Source organism: Thermobia domestica, chromosome 12 (assembly GCF_964235325.1).
Source record: "Thermobia domestica chromosome 12, izTheDome1.hap1.1, whole genome shotgun sequence".
NCBI classification, from domain to species: domain Eukaryota; kingdom Metazoa; phylum Arthropoda; class Insecta; order Zygentoma; family Lepismatidae; genus Thermobia; species Thermobia domestica.
This window is the reverse complement of record NC_137465.1, coordinates 210,544,781-210,563,467: the sequence shown is the minus strand read 5'-3', so window position 1 is coordinate 210,563,467 and position 18,687 is coordinate 210,544,781. Positions and strand designations below refer to the sequence as shown.

Genomic DNA, 18,687 nt, shown 5'->3' with positions numbered 1-18,687 from the left:
CTGAAAGAAACCCTGTATACAATACTACCTGAACTGAACTGACAAAATAACGAGTACTTCCAGTTGATGTAGAAAGTTGAAACCTGAAATTTGACATTATTGTAGTTTTTCGGGACTAATCGAAGGGAAGATTGTCAAAAATGAATATTTTTAATTTTTAGGAGGTCTAAAGAGGGATGAAGAAATTCCTCATGTTATTTAATTTTTTTTTTTTTAACCTATAATGTCATGTTTTAGGTACTTGTAATTGCAATAACAGCTTGAAATTCTGAATGCTTGTACGTTTTCGTTGGCGTTACCAAATTAAAGATTTCCAACTTTAGTGAGGTTTTATGGACAATCGAAAAATCTTTCCCATGTTATTTATGGGGGACATCTACATCCCAAAATGTTTAAGCACTTCCCGCAGGATTAGAATGGTGAAATTTGGCATGATTGTAGCCTTCCGGGACTAACCCACTAGCCGTCAAACATGAATATTTTTAGTTTTTAAAGGGTTAAAAGGAGGGATGAAGAAATTCCCATGTTATTTAAATGATCGTTTTCTTGGGATACAAAATCTTATCTTAGCTAGAATGGAAGAAACTAGAAATGCTTTCAAAGTCTTGACTGGTAGACCCATAGGAAAACGACCATTAGGAAGACCTAGGCGCAGATGGGAGGACAATATTAAGATGGATCTCGCAGAGATAGGAATACAAAGTAGAAACTGGATGCAATTAGCTAAGGATAGAAGTCAGTGGAGAGCTTTTGTGAACGCGGCACTGAACCTCCGGGTTCCATAGGCCATAGAGTTAGTTAGTTAGGTAGGTAGGTAGTTGAAACACAAAAGAAACTTAAGATGTGGTAGAATTGTGGGTTTAAAAGATGCGAGGCCGTAGGCCGAGCAAACACTGGGGTCTGCGGGCGGAGTCTCCAGCTAGCCAAAGGCTAGTATATCAATAAAACTACGTTAATACTTAATCATTATTTCAATGATTTTTTATTCAAATTGCAAAAAAAAAAGTCTTGTGTATTTATTTGGATCTTTGCATAATCAAGCCCTGAGGACTCAAAAAAAAGTGTGAAATGCATGCAACACAATGTAGTAGTACAGTATAAGGAAATAAACGTACATGTTCACGTAAGATTCCGTCTCCCACGCCTTTGTTGACGAAGCAATGTAGAAACTATGAGGACTTGGTAATGAAGCCTAAAACCAAGCAAGAAGCAATATTTTCTTTGAATAAAGATTCTATTTAGCACCTTTAATAAATTTGTTGTTTTTAATAAATTATTATGTCAATACAAAAGTATTTTCTTTAGTTTTCTCTGAGTTAAACACAAATATTCTCTGTTGGGTACAAATTTGCAAATTATCCATCTTTTAGCCTATTACATAGGTGTACTCTAGTCTACATGCATGCCTCCCTGTCTTGTGGCTAGTGCTTACACATTTGGTGTACAAGTTTCCCAGGTTCGATTCCCGGTGGGGTGTTATTGAAATTGAAATTTGAATACATTACGGTGGTTCAGATGTCACCTTAAACTGTAGATCTACGTCTTATGTAGTCTCAGTGCTGAAAGGGAGGCTAAATTACACATATAAATTAATTAAGCAATCACGTCATCACACATAACGATGGCTTACTTCATTTCGTGCGAGGACACATGTATAAAGACAGTAATCCTACACACATGTTGAAAACACATTTCCTTCTTCAGACAGTTTTCTGTTTATTTTTTTAAAAATGTATATTCGGAAAACGAATGTCTTTTTCCTTCCTTAAGAATAATTTCCTCTTTCATTTGTTATTTTGTTATCTTAAATACCATCTGAGGTACTTCTTGTTTTAAAATGGCAGTCTTTTGACGTGCATTACCATGAAACAGCTTTTACGTTTAATAACTGATCATATCCTTTTCTCTTTTGCACCTTGCGGTAATTGTTTTCGTTCTCTTCTTAAATGAACGCAATAAAAATTTAAAGATTTCTTCTTCTTCTTCTTCTTCTTCAGAATTCCTTACTTAACATGTTAAACAAGATGTCTCGGAAGGCGTGGTGGAGAAACAAACATTGGATGGACAATTTTCTTTGAGTGAGTGCAGCGACCATGCGGGGAGTCGAGGTGAAGGACTCCAACGGGGCGAACATCCCTCTACTCTCTGCGACCAAATCTTCTTTCCATAGCTAACATTGGGAAAGTAGCACAGGATGCATTCAGCAGTTTCCGGTTCGTTTATAAACCCAAGCATCGACCTTATCTCGCTTCAGAGTCCAACCGTCTTTTTGTGTGCAAGATGCGTTTGGTGCAAGTGGCCAGCTGTGTTTTACTTTTTACCTTCTCATCCGGGCTTCTTCAAGTTACCGCGCAACAATTGAATGGGCCTGTTCGATACAGGACTTGGAGGTTTCGTAATTCAGGTAGTGGTGGTGGTGGTGCTAACAACGGATTTACTCGTTTCGGGGATCGAACTGAGTTCCGTGTGTTTCGGGTAAGACAAGCTCCTTCGCCTCCCCGGCCCAATGTTAACCAACAACAAGGAATTCGTGATTCGTATGGTCCGCCAGGTCATATTCCTCCCAGACCACAAAATGGATATGACTTTGGTTCGAAACCCGGTTCTAGACCAAGGCCAACTTCGGGCCCTACAGATATTAATATTCCCCTACTACCACCAACCGTTTCAACGCCTACTGCAGTGACGAGTCCCGAAAATATTGGCGGTGGTATTGGAGCTCCAGACTCATTAACACAGCCTCAAATGCCGGTACCAATCACTTCCGTTACCGAATCACAATTCCCTGGATCTACGCCAGGATTGAGTACACGACCTGGCTTTCCTGATAGTGAATCGGGTTTTAATGAGGTCGATCCAACAACCAGTGGAGTGTCTTCGTTTGGCCCTGGAAGTACTTCTTTAAATGGTGCTCGACCCACGACCCCCAATGGGGGGCCTCCAAATGGGTTTAATGGACATGGAATAACCACTCCAACAGCTCTTGGAACCTTCGGGACTAGGCCAACCAATGGTCCTAATGGATTTGGTCCTAATGAAGGAAGCTCATCTACGGGAAGACCAGGAGACTTTGGAGGACCAACAAATGGGGGGTTTAATGGGGACAGGCCAACAAATGGGGGGTTTAATGGGGACAGGCCAACAAATGGGGGGTTTAATGGAGACAGGCCAACAAATGGGGAGTTTGATGGAAACAGGCCAACATTTGCAGGAAATAATGGAGGGCCAATAAGTTCGACGTCACAGCCATTTAATGGAGGACCAACAAGTTCGACGTTTCGTCCAACGGATGGAAGGCCAATTGATTCCACAACAAGGCCAATAAATGGTGCACCACCGAGTTCAACATTTGGACCAACAAATGGAAGACCGTCTTCGACATTTGAACCACCTGGTTCTTCTCCTGGGCCAATTAATGGAAGTCCCATAACTTCGGTGCTAAGTCAAGCAAACGAAAGGCCACATCCAAATGGTAATGGGTTCACTACTACAATGAATGGTGGTACCTTCTCAAGTACCCCGGGTGGAATACCCACTTCTCCAAGTCAACTTCCTGGAGGATTTCCGTCAAGCACTCCGGGCTTAGGTCCACCCGATGGTGCCGTGAATTTCCCATCATCCACGAGACCGACATTCCCCGGTCAAAGTGTTACAGATAATCAGGTTGAAGACACGGAAAATAATATTTTTGAAACTGGAATTAGCAACACACGACCTGGTGGTGTCAGTTTTCCCAGTGGGACAACGCCATCGGTTGGCGACTCCAGTTATCCGGGAACCCAAATCTCTACAAGCGTTACTTCTTCTGTAAGCAGCAGCATCGGCGGCATAACGACGCCCAGTTATGGCAGCAGTACTAGACCAACATTCGGCAGTACGTCAGCAAACACTCCATTTGGAGGTCCAGCGAGTAGTACAGGCGGTCCAGGATATCCCACTTCCAGTAGCACTCCAGGTTTTGATGTCGGTACTTCAAGTCCTTTCGGGACCGGAAGTACAGGACTCGGTGCGACATCACCGACTACAACCGGTTTTAATAGACCAACAGGTTCTACAGCACCGGATTCGGATATAAGTGGTAGTGAAGGATTTGGAATGCGTCCCCAAGAACATCACAATTACGGGGAGGGTGGGAACCACCATCATAATTATTATCCGGGTGACAGCTACTTGGCAGGTTTGCACAACCACACTGGATATTATGCGAACAAGGGGAATGACAGTGACGAGTATCTCCATCATCACCATCACAGTCAAAATGTGACTCAATTTGGGTTTACAAATCCTGAAGATCTCGAAGCGATGGATCAAGACTACGACACGGGTGCTTCCAGTTTGAGTCCTGTCCTCACCCCTGGCCAGCAAAGTGAACTAACTATGCTCGAAGTATTGCGAGAAGCAAGAGCGACCAAGTTCATGGAACTCATTGAGAAAGCAGGATTTGAAAAGATGTTGGAAACGCAGGGTAAGTATTCATGTGTTCATCTTTTCTACTTTAAATATTGTATCATATTGTATATTACGGTGGTGGCATTTTTTTTTTTTTCGAAAAGTATATTTTAGTCAGTTTCACTCTTCCATCAAACAATTTCGTTAAAAAGAAGAAGAAAAAGAAGAAAACTAGCTTAATCAAACGTATGATTCTTTATATAACGGTAGAGGGCCGCATTGGCTCAGTGGTAGAGCGTTCACCTCGGGTACTTGGGATCCCGGGTTCGATCCCAGCCCCCGCCAAGTGAACTTTGTGGTGGACAAACACCATGTGCGTGGGTTTCCTCAGGGTTCTCCCGTTTCTCCCACTTTCTTCATTACACCATTTCATTCATTTCTGATAATCACCGTCTCCTTTAGCCTAACCGGCATAAACGTGCGACGTAAAACTCAAAAATTTCCTTTCATTTTTTTTAAATATATGACGGTAGTCCAAAATTTAGAAGTATGTTTCTGGAAGAAGTAATTTTTTATAATTTGATTTCTAGCGTCTCTCTCAGCAGCGAGGTTATGTAAGTAGTGGACCTAAAGCTTAACGTGGGATCCGAATCACATGAAGTCCCGCCGGGAATAGAACGTGGGTTTTCCACTCCAAAGGCGCGTACGCTAGCCGCTTAACACGAAGAAGCTATCTATTAAAAAAAAAAAAAAGTAATTATAAATTCCTATTAATCATGCATTCGCATGTTTGGTTCGTTATATATATAAAGAAATTTGCACTCACTATATGTTCGAGTGGTTCCAGGTTCAACTGGTATTTGAATTTATAATATATTTGTACAGAGAACGTATGTGTTGTAAATTAAGAATTATCGAACATAATCTATAGAAGTAGTTAAGCTTTGCCGATATGAAAGCAACCGGACGGCATTTACAGTATTGGGTTCATTGGTTTGAGTCAGGAACACACTTACATAGGACAGTCCATCTGATCTGAACCCTTCCCCCCTCCCTCAAAAAAAAGAAACTTCCTAACTCAACATACATTTGTACACCTTTCTCAATAAAACTACACTTGTTTAACAGGAAAATGATGGATGTAGCATGAAAATTTGATCTTACACTTCGTCTGCACTCTTTCTCTTATAAAAACTATCTGGTTTTATCTTTTTTTTCCTGAAAATAGGTATAAGTAGAAATATTTTACAATTACTTTTACTCCTTCCGGATACAGAATAATACCAGTTCAATGCTACATAGACGTAGTAGCCTATAGTATTGGATCTCCTCACCGACGAATATTGGACCGCTCCCAACAAAAATTTCTGTGTCCGCACCTGGTTCGAGTTTAGTATTGTTTTTCAGCTCCATGGCTATATGAGACGAGAACTTAGTTTAAGATGGAATGCGATTTACAGTATTTGTCTCTCACTACAAGTTAAGCAAACATTAAACTAACTAGTTTTCCGTTAATCGGAATATTATTATTATTATTATTATTATTATTAGTAGTAGTAGTAGTAGTAGTAGTAGTAGTAGTAGTCGTAGTAGTAGTAGTAGTAGTAGTAGTAGTAGTAGTAGTAGTAGTGCTGCAGGGCTGATGGCATGGTCCTGTGATCCAGCTGTTTTGGAAGCAAGATAATGTCGTGGGGAACGGCCTTAACGTGAGGGTTGGTCTTGACTGATGGTGTGTGCATCCACCAAGTGCACTGTACTTGAACTCCGGTCGTGGTGCTCACTTTAATAATAGATTCTGTTCTTCATAACCTTGGTGCTCCATAAGGACGAGAAACAGAAAAAAAAACTATTTTACTAATAAACTTGGCCCAGTGCGAGCGTAATGATTCAGTAGTAGAGTGTTCATATCTGGAGCAAGGAATTCCTGGTTCGATCCCCGACCACCGCACAATTATGTTGTGGACATAATATTCATGGTTTTCCTCAGGGTAGTCCTCTTTTTCCCACATTCTCATTCCACCAATTACTTTACTCGTCTCCTTGAGTATAAAGGGCATAGCGATGGAATCTAAAAGTAAAAATTTCATTTCATTTTATTTTCATTTTGATGAGGTGACCCGCTGTTTTCCCCATAGTTCCTGCTCTTCCCTCAAATGACTAAATTATAAACTATTTTATTTATTTATTTATTTATTTATTTATTTATTTCTTGTCAACACAACAGTCTGTAGCCCAATTACAGTGTTGAAGATTACGTAATCACATATTTGGAACTCTTGATAACGGCAGCTCTAAATTTCTTAGGAGACATGTTACAGATATCCAATTCATTGTTATTTGCGAGGGGTCGCGGTGGCTCAGTGATAGAGCGTTCACCTCTGGTGCTTGCGGTTCCGGGTTCGATCCCAGTCCCCGCCAAGTGAACTTTGTGGTGGACAAACACCGTGTGCGTGGGTTTTCTCGGGGTTCTCCCACTTCCTTCATTCCACCATTTCATTCATTACTCATCATCACCGTCTCCTTTAGCCTAACCGGCATAAGCGTGGGACGTAAAACTCAAAGATTTCATTTTTTATTTTTCATTCTTATTTGCACACACTCTATTATACAAAGCTGTAGTTCTACAAATTGGTGATTTCATCAATATATTAGTGTTTGACTTCTTACAGTAATAGAGGCCGGTGTTTTTACGTGTTTTTAATGAAGGAACATGAAAGTTCAATGCAGAAACTAAGTCAGGACAGTCCAAAATATTTTGAGTTATCTTCTGAATGAATAATAAATCAATCATAAGACGTCTTTGTTCTAGCGTTGGTAAATGAAAGTTTTCAAGGATTGTGTTATAGCTGTCGTAAGTAGGATAAATGTGAGTTTCTTTGTAGGTTAGAAATTTCAAAAATTTTGCCTGTATTCTTCCTAATTGCTTACGATTTTTTTTTTAATTGAGACGGACTCCAAATAGTAGAAGCCAGTAGCGTACACAGGAATTTATTCCGGGACGGGTCCAAACTCGATATGAGGATATTTTATATTAAAATTCCTGAAATTGTCCCTAAAATTCTGTTAAATTTACAAAAGAGTCGAAATTTCGGGGGATCCGCACCCCCAGGACCCACCCCCTGCGTACGTCCCTGGTAGAAGCATCTCTTAACTTTGAACGATCATATGCGTTGTACAACTTCTGTAATGTTGAACAGTTCTTTAATTCTTTTCCTGTTCTAATTACGAATGTTGAACAGTTCTTTAATTCTTTTCCTGTTCTAATTACGAATGTTGAACAGTTCTTTAATTCTTTTCCTGTTCTAATTACGAATGTTGAACAGTTCTTTAATTCTTTTCCTGTTCTAATTACGAATGTTGAACAGTTCTTTAATTCTTTTCCTGTTCTAATTACGAATGTTGAACAGTTCTTTAATTCTTTTCCTGTTCTAATTACAAATCCTAATAGTTTGGATGCTTCACTTGTTATTTGCAATTTGGCTGTGAAACATTTACTTAGGATCAAACGTAACACTAAGATCCTAAACTAAATCATGTCTATTTACTACATATTTATTAATTACATAATCACAGTGACGAGGTGATTTGCTCCTAGTGATTGATAACACTTTGCACTTGTTTGCATTAACTGCAAGCTGATTTTTAGGATCAATATAATAGTCAAAACACTGTCGAGTCGACAGTAATTTGTGCCATTTCTATAATACTTATTTCAGGTCATTTTTGGGACCTGTCAGTTTAGACTTTAGGTGTTTCTTCACTGATTTCAAGCAAATTTGACAAGCTACCTAAGAAAGAGACCCATTCCTGTCATCCGAATTATGTTTCAAACTAGCCTACCGTTTCCTGAGAAACAAAAGCTTCAGGAAATTGCCTGCCTCTCCCTGCACACAGGCAACATCTATTAGGGCCAGACAGACAGGCGATAGCGCAGAGAGAGCGACTGACTATTATTAAGAGTAGTGTGGAGCACAGACAGACGTTTGCAATTTGTTTTTATATACATTAATTGCATTCCTCGTGTTACGCATCCTAGTAATTTAACATTGTTGCTGTAACAACACATTTGCCAGTGATATGTTGTGAATTAAGTGAAATATCTTACACTAGCTGCGGAGCCTGCCCACAAATACTGTATAGTTAAGTTTTCAAAGGGTATGATTTCGACAACAGTAATTTCAGACCTTATTTTCATACTTCGCGTGGGTTACTTAGCTTGAGACTTTATAAATTATCCTGATGGGTTAGATAACCCACAGAACAATTTATTAAAGCAGATTGCAGGGTGATCAAGGAAAAGACTCCGAATAAATGGCTGTCAAGATGGCCGCTGGACAGATAAGTATATGAGCATTAAGCCCTCACTTTTTCATTTTTAATATGTAATAAATTTCATCTTTAGAAAAAATAATAGTTGGATACAATCCTTAAAATATATAACATAACTATGTCCGGCGCTTCTGCCCCCTCCCCCACTATTTTTACAATTATTAGTTTAAAACAATTTTACTTCGAACAGGCTGATTCGTTATCGTAATACTGTAACATTTACATCAATTATAACTTGAGACAATATTAGTGAAGAAGTCGACTGGGCTCTATGATTGCGACTTTAAACACCCGCAAGGGTTGACAAGATAAGTCCTTAGCAATACAGAATTATATACATTCTCCTTGGTGAAAATTGTAACAGTAAGAAGGAGCTATTTATAAGTCCTAAAAATATGAGCACAAGTCCTCCATTTTAGGTCTTCTATAGTTTATGATTTACTCATTTAGGACTTGTGTAGTTTAGGATTTCTACAACTAGATTATTTTAGAACTTATAAATTTTACGATTTGTGAGTTTAGAACTTATGTAGTTTAGAACTTGTATATCTAGTTCGTTTTAAGACTAGCGCATGTGAGATTCATATACAGTTTATGACCTGTTCATTTTAGGAGTACAACCGCGTCCAAAAGGTATGAGCCCAGAATCCCAGCATCAGGGGCGTCACTTAGGGAGGGCAGGGAGGGGCAATTGCTCCCCCCCTGAGTTGGAAATTTATATAGATTTTATTAATAGAATAGTAGTAAATCAGTAAAAAGTGCGAAATTTTACTAATATCATGGGGTCTTGCCCCCCCCTAAGCAAAATCTGAAATGACGCTCCTGCCCAGCATTTGTATGACAGAATATAAAGAACGAGCAATTGTGATTTAAGCGGAACTGTGCATCAGTAGGCCCAGCAATGACCTCGTTCTAATGCTTCGAGTTGTTTCGAATTCTCAAATATTGGCCAAAAATTGAACAGACATATTTGAGAAGTAGTAGTCTTACTAGTAATGAGGAACCTAGTATCAAAATCCGCCACATCCATTTCGCTTAGTTTTCGAGTAATCTCGCAAAACATGCAGTGAAGCTCCATATTTGTACAAAGTCTCATATTTGAACTGGTTTTTAAGTGTGAAATATTAAGCTTTTAAACAAAATTCTGTTTCCATGGAATTCCTTTATCTCAAACATATAACAAGCGATATACTGTATAACTCAATTTCGGTTTAAAAAAATGGATTTGGCGGCTTTTGGTACTTAGGCGCTTCAAATATGATAGAAGCATAGTAGAAAGCAAAGGAAGGAGGAGAAGGATACTGCAATTGATGGGAAGTTCTCACGTAAAAATGAAAAGATTAGTGGAGGGCCATTGTGCATGGAAGTGCTACACAGGGGTGCTCACAAAGGGGGGCTATGACGCAAACTGCATCATTGAAATATTTGGATGGGGTTAAAATCTGTATAAATATGTTTGAGGGGGTAAAAAAATTAATCGAAAAGATTTTTTTCATGGAAGAACATCTACGGATAGGCAATTTTGGGGGGGTGCGTCATGGACATGAGGGGGGTGGACATCACTGTGCTACAAGTTGATCAAGTGTCCTCCCACTGATTGCTGAATGAATGCCTACGATTAGAACATTCCAGCGCCGTAACTTGGAACTTCTCCCGAAGGGACAGGGCAAGCATGAATATTTGTTGCGAGGCCAATTGAGGCCCCCAGAAAAATAAGAAGTTGGGGCTCTCTGCAGTGCCGTATCGTAGGGGGGCGAGCGAAGTAAGAAGGCGCAAAATTCAGGAGGTTTATTTTTTGAAAATGTTCTTACGCTTTCCGTTAACAATGGTGGCGCTTCACGGCTGGGGGCTGGTGTGTCGACGTCACTCATGTTCGGGGGCGCCGTCGTGTACTCTCGCCCCAGGCGCTGATTTTCCATGGCACGGCACTTTCTGCAAACTATATTATTTTAGGACTTACGAATTTTACGATTTGTGAGTTTAGGACTTGTAGGCCTTCATCCAGTTGATTTCTAAAGCTTCTGCTCTTTAGGACTAGTGCGTGTGAAGTTCAATACAGGTAAGGATCTGTGCGTTTCAGGTTTACAGCCGCGTCCAAAGGGAGTAAGTCCGGAATCACAGCATTTGTATAACAGAGTATGACGAACAAACAATCGTAATTTAAATAGAATGATGCATGCATAGGCCCAGCAATTCCTTGGTTCTAGTGCCTTGGAATTGTCTGAAATTCTCAAGTGTTGACCAAGAAGGGGAACAGACATATTTGAGAAGTAATAGTCTTACTAGAAATATGATAGAAGTGCAGTAGAAGGCAAAGGAAGGAGGGGAAGGGTACTGCAATTGATGGGAAGTTCCCACGTGAAAATGGACAGATCAGTGAAGAGCCATTGTGCATGGAGGTGCTTCAATTTGGTAAAGTGTCCTCCCACTGATTGCTGAATGCCGACCATTAGAACATTCCAGCTGCTTAGCTTGGTACTTTTCCCGAAGGGGCAAGCATTACTATTTGTTGGGATTCCAACTGAGGACCCTAGAAAAATATGAAGTTGGGCCCTTTAAAAATATTAAATATGGAATTTGGATCCCCTAGAATTTAAAATCTTAATAAACAGTGTGATGACTTATATGAGCTCCAATTGGCGTTTTACTCAAATTACATTTATACTTCATGTTACGCAAATATACAATGTTTTGTTCAAATAATAGGGTAGCAGCAACACCTTAAATTATCTTCAGTTCTTTTGGAAATGATAGGATGGATCTATTAAACTCTAAGTTAAATTTAGGGAAGAATATTTTGACACAAATTAAAGCCTTGAGAAATACACTATATATTGTTTATGGGGCCCAGATAGGGCTAATAAACATTTTACTGAAATGGGTCAAGATAACAGATTTGTTCCATTTAAGAGTTTTTTTTTTTTAATGTAAATTTATTCCATGCTTCATTTACACATTCGTGTTCGTATTGTACCAGAGTAAGAAAGATTCACTTGAAGTGGGCCTCCTTCAAACGGTAAGGAGCTTAAATGAAGCAGCAGTTGCCCCTAACAAGTTACTGAGGGCATTCACATTTTAATAATTTCAAACATAAATAAAAAAAATAAAGAAAAAAGGCGGAAATATTCCTCATTGGGGTCTTTACCTAAGGTTTTATTTAGAGATTACAAATTGCAGGAATTACCAACTGACTCCTGCAGTTCTTACGCCACTATTCCCAAGGTCACGATTAAAAGGAATTTCAACTTGGCATAAGTCTATCATTGTAATTATATTTGTAAGATCCGTACGTATTGCTTCACGAATCGCTTAGCATAAAATTGAAAGTAAGTATTGTTCCAAAGTGTGCTGTTAGTTTTAATCCCAGCCATCCACCCGGATGGTAAAAGTGCGTAACGAGATAACGGAGCCTCGGTCACACTTCATGACCACACAATGGACACTAAACACAGATACATGTCCAACTAGCACTTGGGAAATTAAGGATGTTATTTACATCATAAGCTGTAGTTAGGTATTGAATCTCGAAGAACCAATGGAAAAAATATCACCTTCACTTCACAAACAATATTCTGAACACCACCGTTTCATATTATTACGTTCATGTTGAGGTGACATGACATATATGATCAGTGGCGTATTTACGATTTTGTTTCGGGGGGCTTTGATAACTTTCGGGTGGGCTTTGGCTGAAAATGTGGAAATTCTGCAAGATATTTCATATACTTTACTATAGTAAGATTTCGTGGGGGGTTAAGCCCGGAAGCCCCCCCCCTAAATACGCCACTGTATATGATAGTCATATTTTGGTCAATGATCAATTCTTCATACTTGTGCATGGTTTATACTAAATATAAAGGGTTTAAGTTCAAAATCTTTTGTCATCGAGAATTCTGTTGAGGAATTTGAAGCTTAAAATATAAAACGATAATCATGTCTGTTGTGCTTTACGGTGGCGAAACATGGTCGCTTACTCTGAGGGAAGCACGCCACCTGAAAGTGTTTGAGAATAAAATATTGAGACGAATATTCGGATCCAAGAGGAACGAGACTGGGGCATGTCGGAAACTTCATAACGAGGAAGCGCATAATTTATATCGTTTACCAAGCATTGTTAGGGTCATGTTAGGTTTACCAAACATTGTTAGGAGGCTCAGGTGGGCAGGTCATGTAACCAGAATGGAAGAAAGTAGGAAGGCTTTCAAAGTTTTAACTGAAAATGTAATAGAAAAACGACCATTAGGAAGACCTAGGCGCAGATGGGAGGACAACATTAAGATGGATATCGCAGAAATAGAAATACAAAATAGAAACTGTATCCAGTTGGCTAAGGATAGAAGTCAGTGGAGAGCTTTTGTGAATGCGGCATTGAGCCCCCGGGTTCCTTACGCCATAAAGTTAGTTACTGGATGAAATTCTATTCGCCATTTTTTCTAACAAATGTGAGAATAATTTATATTTGCAAAAAAATTCGTCATTTTTCATAGTTTAGCAAATTTTAAAACCGATAGCGTTTAATATCTTTAGTGATGTTATTATTGCTATACTATGTGCCTTATAAGATTGAAATGTTAATATGTCCGTCCGTTACGCCACACGATTACTCTTGAACACAATCTAATTCTTGAATTCTGTTTTTATTTTTGCAATAGATAGGTAGAGCAACTAATATTGGCTGAGTTCATTAATTGACTTAATCCATTGAGAATAGGGTTGCAAACTCTTGGGAAAAAAATACTGACACCTACTCGCAATCGTTAAAACAGAATACAGTTGAAGGTGATAAAAATACCGACCACTTGGCAACTCTAATTATGATCTTCAGAGGTAACGGTGACTATGCATACCCCATACATGCAATATTGACTGATTCAACTACCACTACAGATGCTTCATTTATAAACGCTAGTTTTCTGCGATCCTCTATAATGTTTTTAGCAGAGTTCTTTTTTTTTTTTTTTTTTAATGTATTATTATAATTATGCATGTTAAGAGCGCGGTAGTGTAGTGGGTAAGGCACTTACTTAACTGGGTAGCCTGACTTCGGTTTCCAGTAAGGTCGTTTGAATGCGGGTCCGAGGTCATCCATGCTCTTTAAAATAGATTCCTTGAAAAGTAAAGGATTCCGGGCCATGGTGCTTGACTGCATAATCTACTTTGCTTCCACACACAGCCCTCGGGTCTGTCCCGAAAGGAAAGTGAGCTTTACTTTTGTTATTATGCATATTTAATTTTAGCATCAACTAGCGTCAATTACCAGCTTGGCTGCGTTAAAATAAGAAAAATTAGCAATGTTTCTTTAGTCAATCATATTTTACTAATACTGAAGCGCCCTCTGATATCGGTCATTTTCGATCAGGACCGGATTTAGGAGGGTGCATCGGTGCACGTGCACCTCTCCCCCTCCGTTGTAAATATACACTACCTAAAATGAGAAGCTATCACTGAAAACAGCAACATTTTCCAAAACTTTCTGCTGTCATGTTTCCTTTTGGGGCTTAAAAGAAAGAGGGTTTTGCAAAAGCAATAGTTTTAAGTCGATTTTCTGAAGGTTGAAGGAAAAGGATTCACCAAGCAAAGCAGTGTAACATCTGTCAACTAGGAAAGAAAACAGAAGCCAGGAAGAGATAACAATTTTTCTTGCATATCACTTGCAACCCTCTTTAAAATACCCCCTCCCCCTTTCTATGTACCAGGTGTAAAGAATATTGCCACATGTCACTGAAAAGTTTCAATGAGACTGATTGTTTTGGTAGTTATGGTGCACCCCCTCTCAGAAAATCCTCGATCCGACCATATATATATATATATATATATATATATATATATATATATATATATATATATATATATATATAAAATAGGACAGCCTCCTAAACAATCATGGCCACACCTCCTAAAAAGGAGATTTGGTACCATTCGTTCGAAGAGTTTCTTTCGGCCTGTTTTCTATTCTTGATTCCCTGGTTTTTCCTCTCTTGATGACTAATCTTACTCAGGAGTTCGAAATAAAACATTGCGAGAATGAAAATATGAAATGATTTTTTTTTCAGTTTAACGTCCCACGATTAGATACGTATGTCCTTTTTAGGTTAAGGGAGATGATGATTAAGCCAAGTGAATGATGATGGAAGAATTGGTGAAATTGGAAAGTGGGAGACAACAGAAGTACCCCGAGAGAAAATCCACGGACACGATGTTGTCCACCACAAACTTACTTGACCGGGAATCAAATCAAGGACCCCACACACCAGAGGTAAGTGATTTACCATTGAGTCACTATGCTCCCATGAGAGAACGAAATAGGTACACTTTCACTACTACCGATTATGTTTAAAAGCCGGGGATTGCTACAAAATTAGTTCAACAGTGTAGTTGGTAGCTTTTAAGAGTTTGTTATGAGGCGAGACGAGACGAAATAATTTTCGTGAGAAGACAAAGCACTTGCAGAAGAAAATATACACTTTTCGAGGCGAGATATTACTTTTGCGACACCTTGTCGAGAAGAGATAGTCCCAACTTTTGTTCCGTAAGCAACCCTAGTTGCCTTTGTCACATAGAGTTTTTGGCGTAGAGTGTTAACAAATCTGGACTATCTGAAAACTATCCTTTCACATGCCGATTTTTCGTTCTCCAGTGATATCTATTTTCATTCTTGGTCTAGTGATATGCGCTGGCCTTTTGTGCATCATGTTCCGGGTTCAGTTCGTGGTGGAAGAGCACCGAACACACTGAAGTCGTTCAGATCCACTTTAAGCTGTAGGTTTTCTCTCTATATAGCCTCAGAGCCAGGGGCGGATCCAGGACCGACTTCTGGGGGGAGCGGTGGGTTGTCATACTGCTACTTAGAGCTACTTTTAAGAGCTTCAAACTCTGGGATGGGTTATATATATATATATATATATATATATATATATATATATATATATATATATATATATATAATAAGAAAGTTTCCTCTTCTGGGGGAGCGATCGCCCCCCTTCCTGGATCCGCCACTGGTGAGCTCAATAAAACTCGATTAGAATCTCACGACACCTTTCTAGTTTATCTGTTCACAAAAACCTATAGCTTGCATTTTTCCGATTGAAAATGTAATAATTATCATTCTGTGGTAGCACACGACAAAGTTTTCTCCTTTTTAGTACTGCTATCGTCGTCAAAAATATGGTCTTGAGACTGAAACAGAAAACAGAAGCTCATTAGCACGTTCCGTCATTTTGTCTTGTATTCCTCGTTTACATACTGGAACGATATGTAGCGACTGAAACTTATAATTGTCAAATAAATTAATTTAGTTACTTAGGATACCAATACAATTAACACTGTTATGCTCACACCAGAACAAATCTTAATAGAAGATAGATAGCTCTCAGTATGTTTATAGAGGGGGAAAAAATGACTCCTTGACTGACTGACACACCTTGAGACGGAAAGCAAGAATAAAAATTCAACTTTAAATTGAGACACAAGAGGTGATTAGTATTAAAACAAATGAAAGTTTCAACTATTGTTGATAGTGAATCTTTTATTTGCTTATTCGGATTGATGACTGATCAGTTCGGAGTTTGTCCCATTCAGAATCGAGGATATAGGTACGTAGACCTTCAATTTAAGCTATGTTCCGAACCACAGAACTTCCACCGTGAATTGAATCTGGGCCTTCCGCACAGAGGACTCGTACAGTAACCATATAACCATGAGGGAGCTGAAGCTTGTTTGGAGTGTCAGCATCAAGACTATCTGGATGTAAATCTAATTGGATGCTGAAATCCATACTACATGAGCTCCCAGGGAATCGAAGTACGTCTCCCGTACAAGAAGAAAGGACGAAAACTATTTAATCATGCTATAGCCCAACAAATCTTTTAATGTTGTGAACTTCTGCTTAATCTTATCGATTAGAATATATTTTCTACTTCAAGGATACACTACTTTTGTTTCGTTTATATTTATTTATTTATTTATTTAATCCGGTCACAATTCCAGTGACAAAGTGACTATATGATATCACTTTCATTTCTATCCTATTCTTAGCTGTTCTTCAAGTATATCGATCATGTGAAAAATCCGACTTTTCTCATTACTCTGCAAATACAAAACAGATTAGGTAGATAGGATTAACGTTTAGCGTCTATTTCAGCATCGAGGCTACATGAAGCGTAAACTATAGTGCGTTTACTCAATAGAAGTGCAGTTCGGGCTTTCAAGTTCTCATGCTCATTTTTATAACAGTACCCCTTCCTCCCTCCAAACCTTTCTTGACCGCATTTGCAGGATTGCTTACATCCACTGTGTCTGTTCTTTCTGCACAATACCATGGCTAATATGCAAGGGCGCCGATCCCGGGGGGCCGAGGGGGCCCGGATGGCACGAGTCTCTACACGTAGAAGGCGACATTCTTTATATACGAACCGCACTTCGATTGAAGAAATGAACTATACAGCTTAACGTGGAATCCGAAGCACATAAGCTGTCGCAAGGAATGAACCCAGGTCTCTCTTGCCGAAGACTCATACTTAATCAAATAGTCACGAGGTAGGATCGAAAGACAGAAAGAGATAGAGGGGCAGAGAAAGAAAAAATCGAAATACAGTATTATGTCAGCTTTGCCTCTATCCAAGTTCTTATTGCTCTGATTAGTGAAAATCACTTACTGTGATATTTCTATTTTTATCTTAATTCACTGTGGAAGTTCTGTGGTTTGGAACATAGCTTAAATTGAAGGTTTACGTACCTATATCCTCGATTCTGAATGGGACAAACTCCGAACTAACCAGCCATCAATCCGAATAAGCAAATAAAAGATTCACTATTTCTATTTTTACCTTAGTTTTCATCACAACTTCCATAATCCTTCTGGTACATCAGGGGCGACTGTTTCTTCTCGCAGTGGATTGATTCCTTCTGCGTACAAATACCATTTATGTTATTAATGGAGTCAGGTGTGCGCCTAGAATTTTTTGTTAGGAGAGGTTCAGACTTTGGGGTTTCAATACTACAAGCCACTACGTCTATTAAGATTGAACGAGATTATTTTTATAAAAGAAAAAGTACAGATGAAGTGTAAGATCAAATTTTCATGCTACATCACTCATTTCTCTGTTAAACAATTATGGTTTTATTGAGAAAGTGTACAAATGTATGTTCAGTTAGGGGATCGGATCCGGTCTACCCCCGTGGGTACGCCCCTGAATTGGACGCAGCTCCTTCCCCTGGGTGCGATTTTGAATAGAGTTATTTTTGTAAGATGCATTGTTAAGAAAATAGCATAAAATGTTTCTAGACTATAAAACAGTACCGTAGCCTCTATATTTTAATGAAAATTTTAATGCATGCGTTTTACATGGTTATTTTTTGTTTTTTTTTAAAAAAAAGGCTTTCTTTATTGTCATATATCTTTCATGACAATCAAAGAGTTCACAAAACAGTGAACATTTTAGGACTACAGCACTGATTACAGTTTAGACGTTTAGGGCCTTATGCAGAGTCGTTTGAAGACTGATTAACGTCATATTACGGGGTTGACTAAAGGATGGTTATCAAAATTGTATTCAGAGTCTCTGATTAGGACGTAGTATTTGACGAAGTTAATTACATGTGACTAATTAATCTAGAGCAGAGGCTAATCTTTTACCCACGGTTTAGCGTGCGACACTTCATTTCGTATTTCGTATTTCATATATTTTCATTTTTACAGACTACGCATGCGCTCCTCTACTTTTCCGTAGTTGCCACATATTTTTCTCACCCGATGCATTGGGTTTATATAAGTTAATCATACCCAAATCATAATTTTAGTTGTACTCAAAGTAAACTCTGAATACCATAACGTCCACCTTCCTTAGTAAGAGTTAGTATGCTTACTAATTAGTCTGAGACTAACCGTCGATTAACGAATTCTCTCTGAATACCGCCCTTAGTGATTTTCGAGTCTAGTGGTAAACTATCATTTGTTGGCAACTCTGT

The 18,687-nt window shown here is 38.9% G+C and overlaps 1 protein-coding gene across 2 annotated transcripts in view; it reads left to right on the top strand.

The window, feature by feature from the left end:
• The first annotated feature begins 2,103 nt into the window (after nt 1-2,103).
• Nucleotides 2,104-18,687, top strand: part of LOC145667013 (uncharacterized) — a 110,503-nt gene continuing 93,919 nt past the window's right edge. For both annotated transcript variants that reach the window (XM_081734698.1, XM_081734699.1), the window contains exon 1: nt 2,104-4,465. In XM_081734698.1, the coding sequence (XP_081590824.1) occupies nt 2,281-4,465 (2,185 nt within the window). In that variant the 5' untranslated portion in view covers nt 2,104-2,280. The remainder of the gene's footprint in view (nt 4,466-18,687) is intronic.